We start from the raw sequence: 21,569 nt of genomic DNA, 5'->3' as shown, positions 1-21,569 counted from the left end.
TCGCTGATGTATCGATGAGTGACTTATTCTAAGTCACCTTGGGTGAATAAGATGTAAGCTAAACAAAGTGATGTAGGTCATCAATTAAGCAAACTAATGTTAATAACAATTTAACTGGTTCCTACATCAATGCTTCCTATCCAGGTCTTTTGTCCAGCTCTGTGAAAATACCTCTTTCCCTGCCATGTACTAGTTCTTGTTTTACCTCTTTCACGGGTTTTCTGTTTTGGGGGGTCTTGTCTTACCCGTCAGTTACACCTCAGTTCACCAGCTACAGACTGTACTGTAGTAATATGTTTGTACAGTATGGCACGGTCTGTGCCCGATTCCTAAGCTGCAGCAAGCTCCACAACAAAGGGCCGAGTGAGGTCATAGGCCCGTTGACAAAGACAGCAGGCGTCTGCCTCCATAGGGTTAATCTCCTATAGTTATGCTGAGGTGGCTCAATGTTGAGCCCTATTGACGACCGGTTTAGAGGCCCTGAATACCTTCTGCTGAGGCAGGACAACCTTGGCGTCAATCTTTACACCGAGCGTGCTGCTGTACACTCGCCATTGTGTTGGCCAACAATGATGTTATGGGAGCAGTGCAGCGCTCGCGGCAAATGAGACGGTGGACCTTGCTGTGTTGTTTTCCAGGGGCCAATGAGAGTCCAGAAGGTTTCATGCACATGCACTGGGTGTTTACAAAGGTGTGTGTTTGCATGCATTCTGACATCCGCGCTATGACCCCGCCCATACCCACAATAGTGACCTCACAAGGGAAGGTGGCCAATCAGAAATTAGTGGTTTGGATTTATGCCAGGGCTTTTGGACCTGTTCATGTTTCAGGCGTCAAAACTCTATATTTTAAAAAAAAGGTGCAACGAAATGCCCTACACCCCGTCGGGATTTTTCTGCGACCGGCTGATCCGGGAACGGGAGCGGAGGGATGGCGAAGGCTCTATCGGCAAGCCCTTGCACTTCCAGGGCCAGGACTTTGAGGCCTTGAGGCAGGAGTGTCTCCAGAAGAAGGTCGTGTTTGAGGATGATACCTTTCCACCTGCCCATGAGTCCCTGGGACACAAAGAGCTGGGGCACAAGTCTAACAAGGTGAAGAACATTGTATGGAAGAGGCCCAAGGTAAGAGGAGAGAGCCAGGCAAGGCATGCTGTTGCTCATGAAGGGGAAAGCAGGGAAGGAAGCAGACCAGGGTTGGAGAAGGTTCTGATGGGGCAAATGGTTAAAGGAATACAGTTAAAGGACTAAACATGAGGTAAAACAAATCTTTCGGTTCAAAAGTGTTAATTGACTTAAGAAAAACCTTCTGTCTGTTTGTTTTGTAACGGGGAATTGGTGTAAGATAAGAGTCTTTAAGTAGGAAAAGAGAAAGGTTTTTTCCCCCAGCTTCTTAATAATCTTATTCTAAAACTTATTCAAACAATTTTTTTACACTGAAAATGTGTGGTGTTGAACACAGGTTTATTCTTATGCATATGACATTAGAAATACATGGCAGAAATAGCTGCTATACTGTGATCCTAAATTAGAACAAACATGAGTGAATTTAGTTTGTTAATTTATAGCTATAATTATGTCTGACTTGAATAATGTTGACAGTTAAAGTTTTTGGAATTGAGATAATGAGGGAAATGTTTTGAAAGAAAGACAGGAATATGCATGAACAGCCATTAAGATGAATATAAACCAAAAATAAAATGAAATGGCACACAGTTTAATTTAAAATGCAATCAATAGCATTAAGAATCCTTGTTTGACAGTCAGCAACATGTTTCTAAAATGGTTTTTTAAAAAAAAATAATTGTAAAACTATTATATGGTTTCGGAGACACGCTCAAGATTAATGTCACTGACCTGTCCGGCAACCTTTTAAATAATACATTTTTACATTTTATGAAAATAAGGGATTAAAAATCTTTATTAAGGGCATATTAAAATGCACATTAATCCTATGCCCGTGTTAAATTTATGTAAAATAAAATTATTCTGAGACAAGTACATAACTTTGGGTTTTGTAGTAACACTACTCAAGTTTAAAAAGCAAAACCTTAAATGCATGTTTTAAAAAATCATTAATATTCTAAATAAATAACAAAATTGACAGGTTACTCGGAATACTAAAAACTTCCAGGATACTGGAACAGCTTTCCATTGCAAATTGAAAACATTTTAATACAAGAATTTTAAGGTTACTCTTCTTCAATTACATGCATTTTCCCATGCAATGCAGATAATCCTATTATTTCATATGAATTGTTTCACAAAAAAAGGTAAAATAAGGATATGCATTGAACAGTATTGCTTTTTATGCTTCCACACTTGCATTATATGTAAACAAGATTTCTTTTAAAACAAGTGAAAAGCAAAAACAATGTTACAGTTTCCAAATGGATGTTGATAAAATACTAAACATTTTCTTTAATAATATTTTCAGCGAATCCATCTACTCATCCATTCATTGTCATTTCAGGGTTCGGGTAATCTAGAGTAAATCCTTGATAGGATACCAATCTACTGCACATTTCCAGTAAATGTTTGTTACTATTTTAAGAAGTGTTATAGTCCTCTTTAGATTGTTGGCGAAGAACAGGTATTTAATAAAAATATGGTACATTCAGTGAAATAACACATTAGCCCTTTTTTTAACAGTTTTAGGTTCTTGTTAGAACATTAAAGACAGGGCATCAGGACACATTTTTTGGAAAATATTTACTAGAATTAATTAGCTCTCCCTATTGCCACTGCGACCCTAGATGGATTAGCTCTTCACATCTGCTTTAGATGTCTGTTGGATGAAACACCAAGAATAAAGAAGTTAACATGGGCTTTCAGCAGCAACAATACAAGTATTCCCCGGGGTAGTTTAGAAATTATTAGGGATATATATACCACAATTGTAGGTACTTATTCCTGAACAAAGGGGGGAAGTGGTGGTGCGGTGGGTTTGGCCGGTTCCTGCTCTCCGGTGGGTCCGGGGTTCAAGTCCCGCTTGGGGGTACTTTGCAATGGACTGGCATCCCGTCCTGGGTGTTTCCCCTCCAGCCTTGCGCCCTGTGTTGCTGAGTTAGGCTCCAGTTCGCCGCGACCCTGCTTGGGATAAGCGGTTTCAGATGGCGTGTGTTCCCGAACACAGTGTTGCCCTGTGTGTCTGGCCAGTGTGAGTGGGACCTTTGGGCGTTGCAGCAGTTCTCTACCAAGGTGACTTGGCACTTATAAACAGCTGGCGAAGTTGTAATTTCTCCATGTCTTCCATTTGCAGTGATTGGAAATTTTTAAGTTTATGTCTAATATGAGTTATGAAGTTCCTTTCTGTACTGAGCATTTGAAGCCAGTGACATGTTTATCAAAAAAAGAGGCTTGATCAGTTAGAGTATGCAATGACATAGAGTCCAGAAAGAGAAAACAAGAATAACAGCAGTATTATTCTGTAGACACCTACAGGATGTCATACGTACTTGAAAAACAGCCGTTGTTTCAAAACCCGAAGTCGTGTGTGTCTTCTTTTTCATTTTTTAAATGTTGCTGGTATAACAATAATTATTGTCCAATTCAGAAAACTTGAGATCTACTTCCAAAATACTGTAAATGCCAACAGTAATGACCAGTCAAATAAAACTGAAAATGATCCTTATTAGGAAGATCAGAAAAGGACCTGTGGAAAATATCTAAAACACATTGTAAATCCTTCACCTTTAGATTTATCTTATATATTTCTTTTCTGTATTTTATACCATTTTCCAGCTACAGCAGAAAATTTTATGTACATTTAATAATATTTCGCTGATCTGCAGTGGTTTGGGCAAGTAACTATAAACTGAAAATGTAAAAAGTGTATAATTATACTTATGTATTTTCATCATAAATGTACAAAAAAACTTTCTCAATTGAAAAGTATGAACTTTTCTGTCTGTTTGTCTAACTGTGTCTGACAGGAGATCTGTGACAACCCCCAGTTCATTGTAGGAGGAGCCAGCAGGACAGACATCTGCCAGGGAGACTTGGGTAAGCTGTACCTCTTGCATATTTTCCTCAACAGGAAAATCATTTTATGATTTTTTTTTTTTTTTAGTATTATAACACTCTCGACAAATTTTGGCCGAGAAACTCAACACCGGTATAAACCCATTTTAGTCGTGTCGTTCAACGAGATCATTCAGTCGCTAAATTTGACTATTTTAAGTTCTGCAGATGCATTTTCACTCAGCATGCTTCTTACTTTAAAGTTTATTCTTGAAATTATAATGGGTTACCCATAGTGCATTTTAATAACTTATGCAATATTTTAGACTGGGGAGCTCCAAAAGAGGTTCCAACCCAATGACTTCCTACAAAAGCATTATGAATATAGCCATGAAACACAATGCACAATAATGAATATGGTAAGAGTTTTAACTAATGGCATGAGCAGTTATAATATTGTAATGATATTAGAACAATTCATAAACACTTCTTAGTATATGATGTGCAGGTAGTGTTATACTGACTCTCCATGGGCTTTAAGTGAAGTGTAACAAGTTCCACTGAGAAATCCCACTTTTCCTTGTCTCATGCATGTATATTTCTATTTATATTAACTGTCATAGTAGAGCACGGTGGTGTGGCGGGTTTGGCCACTACCTGTTGTGTGATGGGTCTGGGGTTTGATCCCTGCTTAGGGCGCCTTGTGGCGGACTGGTGTCCTATCCTGGGTATGTCCCCTCCCCCTTCGGCCTTGCACCGTGTTGTCGGGCCAGGGTCTGGCTTGCCGCGATCCCGCTTGGGACAAACAGTTGTTGATGTTGGTTGTCATAGTAGAAGTAATCATAAGTGCTACTCTGGGAGGCACAGCGAGTAGTGCTGCTGTCTCACAGCACCTCGGTGGTGCGAGAGGATGTGGGTTTGATTCCCACTCAGTCTGTGTGAAGTTTGCATGTTCTCCCTGTGTTTGTGTGAGTTTCCTCTGGGTGCTCCAGTTTCCTCCCACACTCCAAAGACACACTGTTCAGGTTCACTCATAGTGTGTGAGTGACAGAGAGAGTGTGTTCCACTCATGTATGGATGAGTGACCCAGTGCAAGTAGTGTATCTAGCAGTGTAAGTTACCTTGGTGTATAAGGTGTGTAAGCTGGTAACACTACATAGAGTTCTTTGGAAGTCACTTTGGAGGAAAGCATCTACTAAGTAAGTAAATGTAATCATAGAGAGCAGGTATATTTTACATCAGTAATAAAATATACAGTCAAAAGTAAAAAATAATAATAAGCCTCCCTGCAGTCCCTACATGCAGCCTCCCGGAGTGGTCCTCCACATTATGTTTACTCTATTGGAAGGGAATCTAACTGGCAGCAATTCTCATTGTCACACTCCCTAGACAGGGACAAAAGGGAATGAAGGGGGACAAAAGTAGGGACATGCCAGTCAAATCAAACAAACAATTAAATGTCTGGCATCAGCAGTGTGGCCCACATTGAAACAGCAAAGGATGGTTTTTGTAGTTCATATGAATTTCTTGACAGAAATGAGTTAAAACAGATACATTTAGTCTGGACTTGTGTTTTCGGTTCTGAAAATATTGCCAATCATTCCCGAAAGACTGGCTTTAAAATCAAGTCCAATTTTGGAGGAATAAGGAATATCTATAATCTGCTGCTATAACCCTGTTTCTGGTTCAAATCCCACTTCTTGCTCTTATACCCTTGAGCAATTCATTTACCCTAAATGATCCAGGTATATCAGTGGGTAAATCATTGTAAGTTGCTTCTGGAAAAAAGTTGTTAGCTAAATGAAAAGAACGTAACGATACAGTTTTGTTGATCGGTGTCCACAGCAAGGTTGTTGAATAATTGTTTCTACAGGTGACTGTTGGCTACTGGCAGCAATTGCTTGCCTGACACTGAACGAGAAGCTGCTTTACCGCGTTGTGCCTCAAGACCAGACCTTCACAGAAAACTATGCTGGCATCTTTCACTTCCAGGTCAGGACCACGCAGTTTGACTGAGTTGGCCCATCTTGGCTTTAATGACTGCTTCGTTGGGTCAAAGAAAACTTCAGATTAGAAATCCCCTGCAAACATCATCAATTTTCTCAATTCTTACTTAACCTACGGCTTCTCTGAGAACACTGTAACTAATGTAGGATTCTTTTACTGCCTCCACTCATACCCAATTGCTCCTTGTCTCCTAATTCTTTCAGTTCTGGCGCTATGGTGACTGGATTGACGTTGTCATTGATGATCGTATCCCCACGTTCAACAACCAGCTGGTCTTCACCAAGTCAGCCGAGAGAAATGAGTTCTGGAGTGCTTTACTGGAGAAGGCCTACGCAAAGTGAGTTGGATTAACTTTTGGATTTATTACCAATAAGAGCTTATTAATGTGATAATAAAAAATATTATAAGTTTTCACCTATCAGCGTTGGAAAGATGGGAATGAGGTGCTGATCGTGATTCTATGTACAGTATATTCTGAGTCTAACGTTTGAGATACATCTTGTTCCCGTTTTCTATTATATCTCAGATGTACTGTTGGTTATGATGGCTTTCCCAACCTATCATACACTAAATGTAAATTGAGTCAACTAGACTATGCCTGTCAGTCAAAGGAGTGTCAGTGTAGTAATCTGCATTTTGACTTTGTACCAGTCAATATGTATATTACAGCAATTTAATATTTAACACTAAGGCAAAGAAAGTACTTATCACTTAGTTGTCTGGCTGCAAAAAAATGCCAAATGTTGCTCCCTTAATCTTTTCAGATTCCTCCCAGAAACAAATTTTCTTTCGCCACTTCTGAGCATTTCTCGTTCTCTTCGGGCCATTTTTTTACTTCTTGTCTCTGTCCATGAGCTGATATTTTTGTTCAGATGATGCAGCTTTATCTGTATCACGAAAAAACAGTTTAGCGTAAAAAAGAAGCAGTTCAAACATGCTTCAGTCCTGCCATCTATGCACCAGATAATATCAGACCTTACTCATGTAACTTCGTGAAGAAAGGTCAGGAAAGCAGTATTTAAACAACATTTAATAAACAGGACAAGAAAAACAAAACAAGAAAAATACAATTACTTTTCTCTGCATATTTCGGTCCTCAAAACCTCTGATACCCCATTACCCATCTCTTGCTGTCATTCAAGCTTATTCTCTTACTATTCTCCCTGGTGCTTCCCCCAGGGTCCATGGATCCTACGAAGCCCTGAAGGGAGGGAACACCACCGAGGCCATGGAGGACTTCACTGGCGGTGTGACTGAGTTCTACGAAATGAAAGAGGCCCCTAAGGAGCTCTACAAGATCATGAAGAAAGCCTTGGAGAGGGGCTCTCTTATGGGCTGCTCCATTGACGTGAGTCTCACATCACTTTGTTACAGACTTTTTGAAAGGATGCCAATGACTGTAAGATTACAGGATGACCATATATTAGCTAAATACATATCTATCTGAGCTAATAAAACAATAAAACATGTTTAGTAATTAAGTCCGAACCCACTTTGATACATTTGGATGTCTAATATATTGCATCCTTATCCTTCCTGATAATATATCATTTTTGTTCTTTGTTTTGTATATTTTGCAGTACATATAGGACAGTAACCTTAACCCTAACCCTACTGCAGTGGTTAAGGTTGTTGTCTTGTAATATGAAGGTTCCAAGTTTGAATCTCCGCTGCTGTTGAACCCTGAGTGCTCCAGTGAAATGTCCTGCTGTGTTAATTTTAATGTTACTTGTTTAATATTATAAGTTGCCATGAAAAAAAGGGGTCGACAGAAGGTTAATAATTCAAATTTACGTATGCATTTAATTTTTCTGTGTCACAAATGACACGATTTGCCTTCACTGAAACCAGCTCTCAATCAGAGCAATTCCCAGATTAACATCGGTCTTATAGTCCCTAATAAACTGTCCAAAACATAAACACGTAATAAATGAATACATATGAAGAATGAAAGACTTGAACTTTGTGTCCCTCATGCTTGCAGGCCCTGGTTCCAGCCCGATTCGAGACACGCACTGTCACGGGCTTGGTGAAAGGTCACGCGTACTCTGTGACAGCAGTAGAAGAGGTGAAGTGTATTGGTACAGAGCTTCTCCTTTTACACTGTTGAACTTGATAGTGTAATGAATAATGGACTCTGACAATGCAGACATCGCCCTGCAAGGTGTCCATGTGCTCTCAACTTGCTGCACTGCTGTCCTGACTTGTGCTACTCCGTGCGTGTGTACCGCCAGTGTAAACAGTCTCATCAGAAGGAGGCCAAGGTGCGTCTGGTCCGGCTCCGGAACCCCTGGGGGCAGGTGGAGTGGAACGGGCCCTGGAGTGACAAGTGAGTGAAGCAGAGACCTTGTTTTACCTGGCTGTAGTTTACTCACTTCAGTCTGTTCCATACCCCTTAAACAGGGATTAACTTCGGTCCTCCAGGCCTGCGGGGTGTGCTGTCTTTTGCTCATCCCCAGCTCTGAAGTGATTTATTGAACTAAGTATTTGGATTTTAATCACCTCCCCCGGTTGCCCATGTGTATAAAACTGGAGTACTGCGGTCCTTGATGACTAGAGGTGGGTATCCCTACTCTGAATCATGCTAGTCGTGTGTGTATTTCAGTGATGTCACTCACATGAATATCAGGCCAGTGTTCCCAATAACCCCCTGATATCTGCAGCTCAAAGGAGTGGGCATCTATCTCCAAGGCTGACAAGGAGAAACTACACCATCAGAATGCAGAGGATGGAGAGTTCTGGTGAGTAATGTTTCCGCCGAAATGTAACTCTGATGTCAGAAATGTTTTGTCCATTTATTTTGTCCAACTCTACCACCTCTACCCAGGATGTCGTTTGAGGACTTCAAGAAGAACTACACTAAAATTGAGATCTGCAACCTAACTCCAGATGCTCTGGAGGATGACAAGATTCATAAGTGGACTGTATCTGTGAACGAGGGCCGTTGGGTGCGCGGCTGCTCTGCTGGAGGCTGCCGGAACTACCCAGGTAGGAGAGCATCGCCACGTCCCCCACCAAGGCAAGGGGCAGCATGGTATAAGAGTTAAAGAATTCTGTAGACGTAGTTGGTGTGATTCAATCGTCTGTGGCAGACACCTTCTGGACAAACCCTCAGTACCGCCTGCGCCTGTTAGAGGAAGACGATGACCCTGAGGAAAATGATTTAGCCTGCACCTTTGTAGTGGCCTTGATGCAGAAGAATCGCAGGAGTGAGCGCAAGATGGGGGCCAACCTTTTCACCATTGGATTTGCCATCTATGAGGTGCTCCACGTCACCCAGCGGTCCTCTGCCCGTGACCACTTTGGACTGTTTCCGTTGTCCCTCTAGATTTCTCACTGGATTTTGGGAGACGGTCAATGGCGCTAGAGTAATGTTTAAATAAAGCAGGAGAGCGCTGACTTAAATAGAAACTGAAATAAACATTTAACAAAGATTAAATGCATTTATTGGAATACTCCTAAGACACTACAAGCAAAAACTTCACACAGCACCCAGTGCAAGATTTTTAGGGACAGCTGGTAGCGTAGTGGTTAGAGCTACTGCCTTTGGATCTAAAGGTCACAGCTTTGATCCCCACCTCTGGCTGTAGGACCCTTGAGCAAGGTGCTTACCCTAAATTGCTCCAGTAAAATTACCCAGCTCTATGAATGGGTAAATAATTGTAACCTTAAGATTGTAAGTCACTTTGAAGAAAAGTGTCAGCTAAATGAATAAATGTAAGTTTTTTTTTTTTTTTTTTAATTTAAGTGCTTGTGTTTTTGGTCTTTTGAATATCTCAGTAAATCCACTTATAGAATTACATTTTTGTGTTTTTTGGTTTAACCTTTTTTTTCAGCTTTTAAAGAGTTGAACACATTGTTTTTTTTTATTAAGAAAAATTTGCCAGCGGAGGAACCACACATCTGCTGTCCATGTTTCTGTGACTGTAATTTCCCTTTCTCTCTGTCTTTGTAAACCAGGTGCCCAAGGAGGTACGGATTGGAGTCCTCTCAGGGGTGGCCTTGGAGTTCTGGCAGTACAGTCCAAGTCACAGCAGTGTCAGCTTGGTTCTTCTCATGTGACCACTGTCCCGTCTCAGTCGTACCTGCTCTATCTGACCTCCATAATCATTCACATATTTACTCTCAATCTGTGACTGTGAACAATTCTGGCTAGCCAGGGATGCATCTTATTTTTGTAAGATAGATAGTTTCCCTTGTGGTAGAAGTATCCCATCAAAAAAGAGGTGTGATCTGAATACCTTCACAATGTGTAAACATCTTTGTGTAAAAAAGTCATTTCAATCCAGTGGGCATCATTCACCCAGGCTTTTGGTGTGATGAATGATGTACCAGAACTAAACAAATAAAGTTTTGTCCTTAAGCATAGGTCGAGGTGTAGCATGTAGTTATAGCCTTGTCCAGAATCAATTTTTTGAAAGTGTTTTCTCCTTAAACCATCTCTTTTTTTCCCTCCCTCTGCCCACCTCTGCATCAGATGCACGGCAACAAGCAGCACATGCCGAAGGACTTCTTCCTGTTCAATTCCTCCAAGGCGCGCTGCAAGTCGTATATCAACCTGCGTGAGGTGACGCAACGCTTCCGTCTCGGTCCCGGGGAGTACGTCATCGTGCCCTCCACCTACGAGCCCCACCAGGAGGGCGACTTCATCCTGAGGGTCTTCTCTGAGAAACGTAACACCTCCGAGTGAGTGGGTATTGCTGGGCTGGGTGAACGGTGCACGAGTCGTATCTGCGCTGTGGCTGCAGAGGACAAAAGAGAAACTTGTGTGTTGTTTGTGAAGAGGGGAATGCCTGTTTTGTCCTCAGTGTAGAATTATTTCAAGCCTGTTGCGAATGCATGTGCGTGTATGTAAACTATTTGAAAACAGCATTTTAAAAAAGTGAGTAGCGGAGCTACTTTAAAAGGACATTGAAAAGCAAATATCTACCATTATGGTGTGAGTTTTTCCTGGGCAGACCTTGACAAATAATTTTAATGACAATTTAATTTGTAGAGCTGGAAGAAATCGACCCCAATTCGAAGCCGTTATGGAATCTTTTTTAGGACAGTTGGCTTCAGATATGGGCAGGATCCGGTAAACATCTCATTATAATATCAACCATATGCCCTGCCCCCATCTTAAGTTCTCACTTGACAACAGTGTACTGATAAGTTTAGCATGGACAGTCTTGGCCCATGTTCCATTCTTCTATGACTCTTCTGTTGGACCAACGAAAATTCTTGGAGTTTAATTTTTTTTAAGGGATATGATGCTGTTTATCACAAACATGTTATTTAATACCGACAGTTTTTAACATAACATGCATTAAAGTATCTGCTATGCTGTTTGCTCATTATATGTGATTATCATAAGCACATAATATCATTTTAGCACTGATGTGACACTACTGCCAGCTCATCTGTGGAGAACGAATCTCCGCTTTATGTCTGGTAATGCAGACAAAAATTCTTGGCTGAGACATTGCAGCAGAATGTCAACATCTCAACAATGATGGATGAAGATGTCAGTCACACAAAGTTATGTCTTGACTCTGAAAAGTCAAAACCAAAAACAAGGGAGATTTAAACAAAGAAGTTTCTTTCATTAGGAACATGCTTGTTTTTGTCCACAGCATGATGTGAAGCTGTACGGTACGGAATTGTCTTGTATTTTGATTGTCTGTGTATAGAATAGACTAATGTACTCTGGGCCCTCATTTTATAAGCACAATCTGGACAGGAAATCTGTCCGCAACTTGATTCATTTGTAAGTTCAAAGTCGCTTTTACCATTAGGTTGCAGTCAGTAAAGGATTAATAATACAGACTTCCATCCACCTCTTAATGAGTTCATTTGTGTAAAAACCTCAGACAAAACTACAATGAATAAAAATATTCTGTAAAACTTCCATAGATCCTTTATCAATAACTGCTTGTCCAGTGCAGGGATGCAGTGGTCTTTAAACTTTCCTTGAAACAGTGATAATACACCCCTGAAGTGATGCCACTACATCACATTGTCACACTTTTTTTTAAAAAAATTGAAATCCACATAAAAAAACTAAAAATACATGGTCTCGGCAACCTCCCCTTCAAAGCCATTGACTAATTCTTCACATAGGCATCTCCAGGGTTTATAGGCTACCCCAGTCTTGCAATTGATCACCAGGACTGATAAACACAGGACGTGAGGCTTAAACACTGTGGACGTGAGCTAAATGAAGAGAGACCCCCCACTTCTGATTTTATTCTCTCTGAGTGTGTTTTACTGCTAATTGGTGTCTGTATGCAGAAACAGAGGAGGCACTGGTCCACAGCAGACTGAAATTTTAAAATATAAAGAAGTGAAGGCAATCAGAAAATGAAAAATAAAATGGAAAACATTTGTATCATGCCAATCTATAACTCACTTGTTTGTAACTTGAGGAGCCAGTTTTTTTCAGTTACATTGATTGCGTTTATTGCAATTAATTGTACAGTACTTCAGAGCAGTACAATCCTGTTTATAAAACTGTTTACAAAACAGTTTATAACAACAGAACCTCTTCTTGGGGGCTCAAGAAATTAGACCCAGGAGATAAGACGGCAGACAATTTGCAAACATAAGGACAATGATGATTACAGAATGCAAATTTGTAATTCCTTAGCAATTTTTATATAGCGTTCCTCTGAGTTGCTGATATGATTTGCCCATGTCTCCGTTGTGACAGCTGTTTGTTGTGTTCCACGTAGGGAGATAGAGAATAGGATTGAAGCAGACCATCCAGTGGTAAGTACCCTTCTCATCCTTTCCTGCCATGAATTCTGTGTATGTTCATCCCCCTGCCTTAGCACTCATTGCTGCTGCGTCCATCTGCTTTCCCTCAGCCTAACAAAACTCCTCCATGCATGACAATGCTCCCCAACCCCAGCCCATTCTCTCCTCATCCAAGGAGAACATGTAAAAAATCTGTTGCATCCACAGAGCTACAGGCTTCCCTCTTATAACAAAATCTCCTTTCATGAGAATTTAAATTAAGGAGCATGTGTAATTTGTGCATTAAAATTTGCAAAGCAATCTATCAAAACACCCTTTGAGAAATGCCTTATAAAAAAGTGAGATACTGATATTTCAGTTCAAAATGTGAGTCTTGATGATGTTGAGCACCACACAAGGCAAGTACCCTCCCTCCAAACACACAGGGCCTGGCATCACATACATTTCGGCTATCTCATAGTTGTATCCCAGATTGGAAGTAACCTATAAAGTACTGAAAGTTGTAGAGGCAAAGGGATATCTTACCTATCAGTTTAGAAGTCAAGTGATAAAATCTAAAGAAATGTCTTGAAAGACTATATCATTATGAATGACTGTGTGCTTGATTCATTTATTGCAAATGATTCTTAACAAATAGCTCTGCAGAGGATACGCAAGTGTTATGAGTGATTACATTGTAAGAACAACTTTGGTAGTGTTCTAATAATGATAATGATCAATTTCAAAGAGCACATTTAAACGCAGCTTCTTGAGGTGCTCTACAATAAAATAGAAAGATATATTGTTTAAAACTCAGGCAAATTAAAATAAATACAATAACAGAAGAACAGAATAAAACCACAAAGTGAAAAGAGAAAACAATATTAAGATATAAAAAGGTGATAGAAAAAAGAAGCACAGAAATGTGTTATGTAAGTAATTTTGAGCATGGGTCTTAAGCCTGGATTGAAAGGTGTAGGAGTATTTCCAACATCATGGACTTGATTTTGAGTTCTATTTTATTTGTGTGAAAAGGTAATGCAAGAATTTTTCATGTTTGAAGAGAAAAAATGGGTGTACGTTTTGTGGCTCAGAAACGCATGATTTTTTCCTGTTGAATTATTGCTAGCATTTCTTTTACAAGAGCAGATTAGAAACAAATTATGCTTGTTATGTGGGGGAAGCCTCTACTACTTTTGTTTTCTCTTTAACTAATAACCTTGGATGAACAGCTTGGAAAAGCAAAGGACAAGAACGTCTTTACAGTGTAAGTGATTCTCTGATCAATTGCACTCTCTTATCCCTCTTTCTCATTGTGTCTCATTTTTCACTTGGCACCCGCTTAGCAGAGGAGAAAAAGAAAGAGCCTTATGGCCCTTGGGCTGTGCTTCCGATGCTTGTGCTGCTGCTGTTTGAGGAAAAGAGCCAGTCCACTGACCTCACCAGAGCTCTAATGCAGGGGACTTCGCCAGCTTTTAATTCTATGCCAGGAGTGGATGGACTGGAAATTTTACAATCCCATGCATGTGACATTAAATCTGCAGAGAACGGTAAAAGACACCAAAGCGGTAATGTTAATAAAACTTTAACAGGACCTTGATACCGTCATTTTTTTAATGATTTCCCTCTATGAAAGGCTTTGCTTGCTGTGCATCTTCTATGGAATCAGAATGGGAACAGCAGTGCTTGACCACCTCTTTGTGTTAACCATCTCCTATGTGTTTAACCATTTCCTCATTTTAACTCTCTTCCATTTTCTCAACCTCTTCCCAAGCTTTTCTCAAACCAGATTTCTTTATTTCAGCTGCTGCCTGTTGTCCTTCTCCTTTATATAATCTGCACCAGAAATGCTGTTTGTGTATCCCTTCACCTCTGCACTTTCTTCCCTTCACCCAGACAATTATGTTGGAAAATAAACTTTTTTTATAGCAAACTGATTTTCTGAACCACAGATCACAGAGGACAAAATTGCTCAGTGAACCACATTTAACAACTTTACGACACGCTCAAATGGAACATGACACGATAGTAGTACACTCAGAAACTATAAGGTAGGCAGTTGTATTTGGTTCATCTATGACTGACATTTGGTTTGGGTTGCTTTTGGAGAGCACAGGTTTGAGCAAACTTTTGCAATGCACCATGCCAATTCTCTTTCATGGTTGAAACATGTAGACAGAAGCAACTAATCTTCAAGAACAGTTCAAGTCTGCAATGTGATCACAACTTCATCGATAGTTATTGGCAGCCATTCCTGAAAAACCCCTTCTTGGGTTTTTCACATGTACAAAATTGAAATTTGAACATTATAGTGGCCTATCAAAACCTGTAGGCTTCCGCGGCTGGTGTTAACTGACTGGGGATTTAACTCTTCTGGAGTTAAATCCCCAGTCATTATAGTGGCCTCTCAAACTCTGACTCACACACATTCCACATGCACAGAGTAAGGAAACCATGTCATATGGCATAAATCTTTGTTCAAGTAAGTACAGTCATCTCCTGTGGGCTATTTCAGCAGCATTAGCGAAGGTTGTGATACAACACTTCCTCTACCGTGCACCCGCATGACCGCTAACAAACGGCGGCCTTCTCTCTTGTGTGCTCGCTCAGCCGGCACCAGCCTCTGCAGTGGAGGAGAGTGAGGAGGACAAACATTTCCTGACCATCTTCCAGCAGATTGCCGGGGATGTGAGTAGTGGGAGTCCAGGGAGCGCATGGGGGACTGTAAGTATTAGGGACAAGCTGGGGGAAATGCGATCCTGTAACGTTTGGTTATAAAGATTTCTTTTGTCCACTTTGAGTTCTGAGGTAGAGTTTTTTTTTTTTTTAATGTTTGAGAGGCTATTTCTCTAGTCCAGAGCCCATGGATACCCAACCTTGCAAAAGACCAAAGGCACTCATTCCAACACATAAACTTTCTTCTGGTAGGAAATGGAGATCACTGCCAACGAGCTTAAGAACGTCCTCAACAAGGTGGTGGTTGAGCGTGAGTGCATTTTTACGTCCTTTCTCTACTTGGCATTATCCAAACATACCAATAAAACCACCGATGCCCATCTTTTTTGATTGCTCTTATTCCTCCTCCCCAGAAAAAGACCTGAAAACAGAAGGCTTCAGTCTGGAGACGTGCCGCAGTATGATCGCCCTGATGGACGTATCCTTTGTATCGAGTCCATGAGCCAACTGAGCACATCACACCAACACCAACAACATGTTGGATTTTCAGTTTTTCTCATGATGTTGTACATCAGTTGTAAGTTAACACCTTTGTACTACATAATTGAAGGTGAAGAAAACGCATAAAACAATTAGAAGAGCGTACACTTGCCCCTCAACCTATGAACTCCAAAGTCGGTTTGACCAAGTCGTAATCAGTAAAAGATACACAATACAGGTGTCCTTCCATTTATTCACTTGTTAGATTCTACAAAAACCTTAGCTAGAACTATAATAAATGAAAATACTCACTGTCACCTCCAGCCATCCGTTAATCATCCGTGGTCATGGTGGTCTCCAGCTTGTCCTGGAAGCAGAGGGCATGAGGCATATTACACGCAGGGCGAAATGCCAGTGCATCTCAGCTGAACAATTTTACTTTATTATTTTTTATTAATGCCAAGCTACTTTAGAGTTACAAATCATTTAAGACTACAGAAAATAAAAAATGTCATCTCCATAACTTCATAACTTCTCCATAACGTCCAATGTACATCAGCATGTGACCACTTTTTAGTTTTTGAAGCTGTACAGTTGGTATATACTTAAAAATACAAAAGTCCTATAGTTTATTTTCCGGTTAGGTTCTGTAAAAGAGTCTTGGACACAGCGCTAATAAATATAAAGACTTTTTGTGTTAACATTTTTATTGACTTCAAAGTACTTTAAGATTACAATGACTTTAAAATGACTAAAAATAAAAATACATAGTCTCGGCCTAGGGGGGTGTGGTGACACCGTGGGCTTGGCCAGATCCTGCTCTCTGGTGGGTCTAGGGTTCGAGTCCGGCTTGGGGACCCCTGTGACAGACTGCCATCATGTCCTGGATGTGTCCCCCCCCCCCTCCAGCCCTATGCCCTGTGTTGCCAGGTTAGGCTCCGGCTCACCACGACCCAGTGGGACAAGTGGCTTCAGCAAATTTGTGTGTGTGTTTGTGAGTCTCAGCCTATCTCCTACTCAAACCTTACTGCTGACTGAATGTTCCTCATCATTTTACCGATCGCTGGCACTCGGGAACACCCGACACAGTCCGCGAACACTGTGGAAGGCAGCTGAATTAAAGCAAACCCAACACTCCTGTTCTATGCCCATCTCTCCTGCTGACTATCAAGTGGGATCATAAAGACTACTTTCACCCCAAAACAGACCGAATTTTCGAAAGTAGCTAAGTAAAGAAACGGCAATTGAAAGAGAATATACAAATTATGAAAAGTTTGTATCTTTAAAAATTGTATCTCAAACGTTGGTAAGGAGGGGCCAGTCAATAATAAACTCCCCGTATCATAAATTGCAAGCTAATATGCATTCGTGATGAATAACACTATTCTGCTTCAGCTTGCAATGCATGTGCAAAGCCCATTTGTTAGAGAAAGACTTAACTGTCTTTGTACAGATGGATGGGACTGGCAGGCTGAACCTGCAGGAGTTCCGGCACCTGTGGAACAAGATTAAACGGTGGCAGGTGTGTCCAGCATCCCTCCATCTCTCTTTGTTCCACCACTTGCTGTGGGAGCTCATCGGAGCGAAAGGCCTTTTGCTTCCCAAGCAAACAATAAGAAATTAGGCACAAATTCACAGAGAAAATGCAATTTATTCAATCACGGCTGTCATTTTTTTTTAATCTCTGCAGGGCATTTTCAAGCACTATGACTGCGATTATTCCGGCAGCATTTGTAGCTATGAAATGAGGAATGCCGTCAATGATGCAGGTCAGATAAACAAAACTTACTGGAAATTATTACTGCTTGATTTGCCGCGTGCTAAACTGACTATAAAAGACTAAGCATGTAATTGTTATAACAACATTTTAATTTCAATAATGACCAGTTTATTGTTTATTGTGAAACAATATTAAGAAAAATATTTGTTGGTGTTTTAACAATTAAAAGGTGTTCCTCCAATTGTACAAATTTGGTTAAATATATGGTGCACTCAGCAAGTTCTCAGACTAGTTGGCACAGCAACATCACACGGCAACCAGTCCCAGAACGTACCGATCGTGCTATGTACCTGTAATAGACAGAGACAAAGCGTTAGGTTTCGCATAATTTTAATGTTGTAATGCATTTCATGGTGTTTTTCATCCCGAACAGGTTTCCACCTCAACAATCAGCTTTATGACATAATCACCATGCGCTACTCCAATGAAAACATGAACATTGACTTTGACAGCTTCATCAGCTGCCTTGTGCGGCTTGAGGGGATGTTCAGTAAGTGCCCGCTGGCTTTTTCACCCAGTTCATTCAAACGCTGTGAATAAAGAGTTAGCCAGCTGTTGGGAGACGCGTGAGGCGATGGACCTCGGCCGTGTCTCCTCCTCACTGACACGAATGAGGTCTCCTTGCAGGGGCTTTCCAGGCCTTTGACCAGGATGGAGACGGCTTGATTACACTCAGCGTACTGGAGGTGGGTGTCATGATATGAAATATGTAGTGGAGGTGCTGTATGGCCCACGCCGGACTGTCTCGCATGTCGGTTAAATCCTGTCTGTGTGTCTACAGTGGCTCCAGTTGACTATGTACGCCTAGACTGGCCCAGCCCGCCATGCTGTCCCAACCCTCCGCCTGGACCAGAATTACTAGCCGTTACCTCATCTCTCACCATTCCAGAAACCTCCCTTTATCCTCAGTCTTCCGCTCGGTCTCAGCATTGCTCATCACAGACCTCATCACAGACCTTAGTCCCATCTTGTGTCCTTTCCCTGATCTCTCCGTACCGGTCTCTCACTCTTTACACACCTTTCTGTTTGGGGCCTTAAAACTTCTTCATGTGCCTCATTTCTTTTTATAATATTTCACAACACAACATTATGTTTCTCAGGCATTAATATCAATACATACACATTGAATAACCTCTTTTCTGTAATTTTACCTCAAAGACAAAGTAACCTCTCTTTTTGCTTATTCATTGTCCAACTAATCTGAACCCTTCCTTTCCTTCAAACAGTCACGCCTTCATCCTCCCCTATATACCTTCTGGTCAAAGTGGTTCTTTGTCACTTATCCACTGCCTCCTCCATCTCCTGGTGGCTGAACAGTCCCATGTTTTGAGTCATTGTTCAAACCTACCCCATGGGTCAGTGGAATTTTATCACCCAAGAAGATTCCAGAAGCACTGAAGTGAATAGATTTAAAATGAGCTTAACTGGTCAGGAAACAGGGATGCCAAAACTGAACTATTTGGTTACAACACAGGTCCTCATTTTCAGTAAGTAGTACAGGAGTCCTGCTGCCTTGGCTGCAGTTTGGGGATTTTAACTAAACCATGAATATGAGTATGGATTGGAATTTTATGGTTTTCCTTAATTATTTGATCCAACGAGTGTATTTGATTTCATTAAATAAATACTTGTGCTGTTAATGATTGGAGTCCAAACTTGGAACAACCATCATGTGTCTCTTTATTCATAATGGCTGTCAAATGCAGAGTCTGGGTGGTCTGGAACCTATTCCAGAAGCACAGGGCATGAGTTAGGGTGCACTCATCCATCCCAGGGCAGTCGCTCTCTCTCTCTCTCTCTCTCTGACACACACACACACACACTTTGGATGATTTGGAGCAATACTTTGATTTGAAATGCATGTCTTTGCACTGTGGGAGGAAAAGCATAGAACGAGGAGGAAACCAGTGCAAACGCAGGAACTCCGCACAGACTTGAGCTGGATTTGAACCCATGTGCTACCCGCTGAGCCAGTTTAATAGCATGTGCTGAAAACAGTTAAGGCACACAGGACAGGTAAGTGTGTTTCATTACTTCCTCCTTTTGGAAACCATATTAGCGCTTCCTCAGCCCTTCACAGCTCAAAGGCAACCATTACAGTTTCCTCCCTTCTGGAAGTACAACTTTGCTGTCAGGTAAATGCAAAAATTATATACATTTTACACACAAATTATATTTTGCATACCATTTACAAAACATTTTTCTATTTCAGAGATAAACTGTAATGACATTTAAGCCAGTTTTGCAGTTATTTCCATAATGACTACATTTTTAGCTGCCAAGTGCTATAAATATGACTTTCCCTGGACACCCTCTCACATACAGCAGAGGTGAGTAAAGTCTTTTCTTTTGTGTCTTGGAAGTGTCAGGAAACCTATAAAGTAGTTCACATTCAGTCCAGGTGGGGTCTGTATGTTCTTGTTCTTGTTGGGTTTCGCTGGGTGCCCCAGTTTAATTGCCTTTGGGACACATTCCAGCTCACCATGACTTTACCTAGATTCATGATTATCTTCAATGTAAGATTCAGTTTCTTACTCGTTCTCCCTAAAAAATTTCTTTTAAAAACACACAAAACACAACTGGTTTTTTTTAAATCGTTTATCTCCGTTTTGTTTGCTGCACTCTCCATACAAAAAACCTGTAACGATTTCACAGCTTGGCATCAAAAACAGGCTCTCTCTTAATAACACGTACTTGGTCAAAGAAACTCACAAAGAACAGGTAAGAAGAAGAAAATTGCATGCTTTCATTTCAGTAAGCAACAGGTGGAGAAGAGAGACAGGCGCAAGATTCCAGAAGCCATTTCGGAGAGTGATGCCAGTGAAGCCTCTCAATCAGGTGCAGACTTCAACCTCCCAGGTCACAGTGTTCAGCTGCCACCACCGAAAGGTTGTGTTTTAAATGTGTTTATGAACGAATAAAAAACATCTGTAGTTAGAAAGGGTTGTTCCTCTAAGGCTGACCTGGTCTGCATGGACTGCCAGGCCTTGCAGGCTTTAGAGCAAGAACAGCATGGATTTGTGTTTCTGTGTCATCCTCTCCATGACGCAACGCTTCTCTCGCCGTCCTGCATCTCTTCTTCTGTGTCACACAATTTTCTAACTGAAGTAAAATCATTTTCCGAAAGGACAAAACGACACTGCTCGCCAAATGAACCAGTGCACAAAATATCACAGCTAAAGGTTTCTAGTACATACAAAATGCTCATTAATTGTTAGAAATTAAAAGAAAGAGAGAAGAAAGGAAAAGGGTTTTTTTTTTTTTTTTATCTAAATTAAATAAAGCTGTGAGGCGTATTGTAACAGAATCAAATACCGTCAAGTGTGAATCTAATAGTGGAAGACGAGCCATTTGGTGAATGAAAAAGTCATTCTGTTTAGGCTACAGTAATGGCTGTTTCACCTGATTAAAAAGTATCTCCTCATTTTCATTTTATAAAGATTATGCAGCCATTGGCAAAGGCACATAACCAGGTCCTTCTGGAGGGCCCCCATACTAAATGAATAATGTCCTTCTTAGGACAATATGCAAAGTTATAATCTATTATTATAAAACAATATTGCATTATAATTTAACAAATATCAACAGTATCAAAAACAAGTAACTGAACAAAAATTCTCCCTGCTTTGGAGACATCTGAGAAGGTTCCAAACACCAAGGTGATCTATACACAAAACAAAAAATCTCAAAAACAATGTTCCAGTTGTCCCAGTTATCCCAGCTATAAATTCAAACAGGCATACGAACAATTAATAGAAATACAAATCTGCAATCCAGTTTCACCGTGTCCTTCAACCATCACCACAAACCAAAATCCTTTCACAACACCCTCAAGCTGAGTTGCTACATTGAGCTTCATCACACCCAGCTATCAGAAGCAACCCCCCCCAAAAAAAAAAAAAAAAAAAGAGAAGAAAAAACCACTTGAAAATCAAATATAAATAGAGGGA

At 40.7% G+C, this 21,569-nt stretch overlaps 1 protein-coding gene across 3 annotated transcripts; it reads left to right on the top strand.

Annotated features, from left to right (window-relative positions):
* The first annotated feature begins 705 nt into the window (after positions 1–705).
* LOC108919584 (calpain-3-like) lies at positions 706–19,213 on the top strand. Of its 3 annotated transcripts, none has more exons than XM_018727667.2 (21): positions 706–1,121; positions 3,932–4,001; positions 5,833–5,951; positions 6,170–6,303; positions 7,146–7,314; positions 7,951–8,034; positions 8,201–8,295; positions 8,630–8,707; positions 8,794–8,954; positions 9,059–9,228; positions 9,927–9,938; positions 10,444–10,652; positions 12,680–12,716; positions 15,294–15,371; positions 15,612–15,669; positions 15,773–15,837; positions 17,293–17,361; positions 17,530–17,608; positions 17,993–18,109; positions 18,247–18,305; positions 18,401–19,213. In XM_018727667.2, exons 1-21 carry the CDS (start codon positions 798–800, stop codon positions 18,425–18,427), a joined length of 2,214 nt encoding a protein of 737 aa, XP_018583183.1. In that variant the 5' UTR covers positions 706–797; the 3' UTR covers positions 18,428–19,213. The 3 variants fall into 3 exon arrangements, with proteins under 3 accessions (XP_018583183.1, XP_018583184.1, XP_018583182.1); XM_018727668.2 differs by having other exon boundaries at positions 15,294–15,407; XM_018727666.2 differs by lacking the exons at positions 706–1,121; positions 3,932–4,001; positions 5,833–5,951; ... (8 more) ...; positions 10,444–10,652; positions 12,680–12,716 and adding an exon at positions 13,640–14,233.
* Positions 19,214–21,569: the final 2,356 nt, after the last annotated feature.

The sequence above is a fragment of the Scleropages formosus genome, chromosome 15, assembly GCF_900964775.1.
Source record: "Scleropages formosus chromosome 15, fSclFor1.1, whole genome shotgun sequence".
In the NCBI taxonomy this organism is placed as follows: Eukaryota; Metazoa; Chordata; class Actinopteri; order Osteoglossiformes; family Osteoglossidae; genus Scleropages; species Scleropages formosus.
This window is presented reverse-complemented; position numbering and strand designations above follow the sequence as displayed.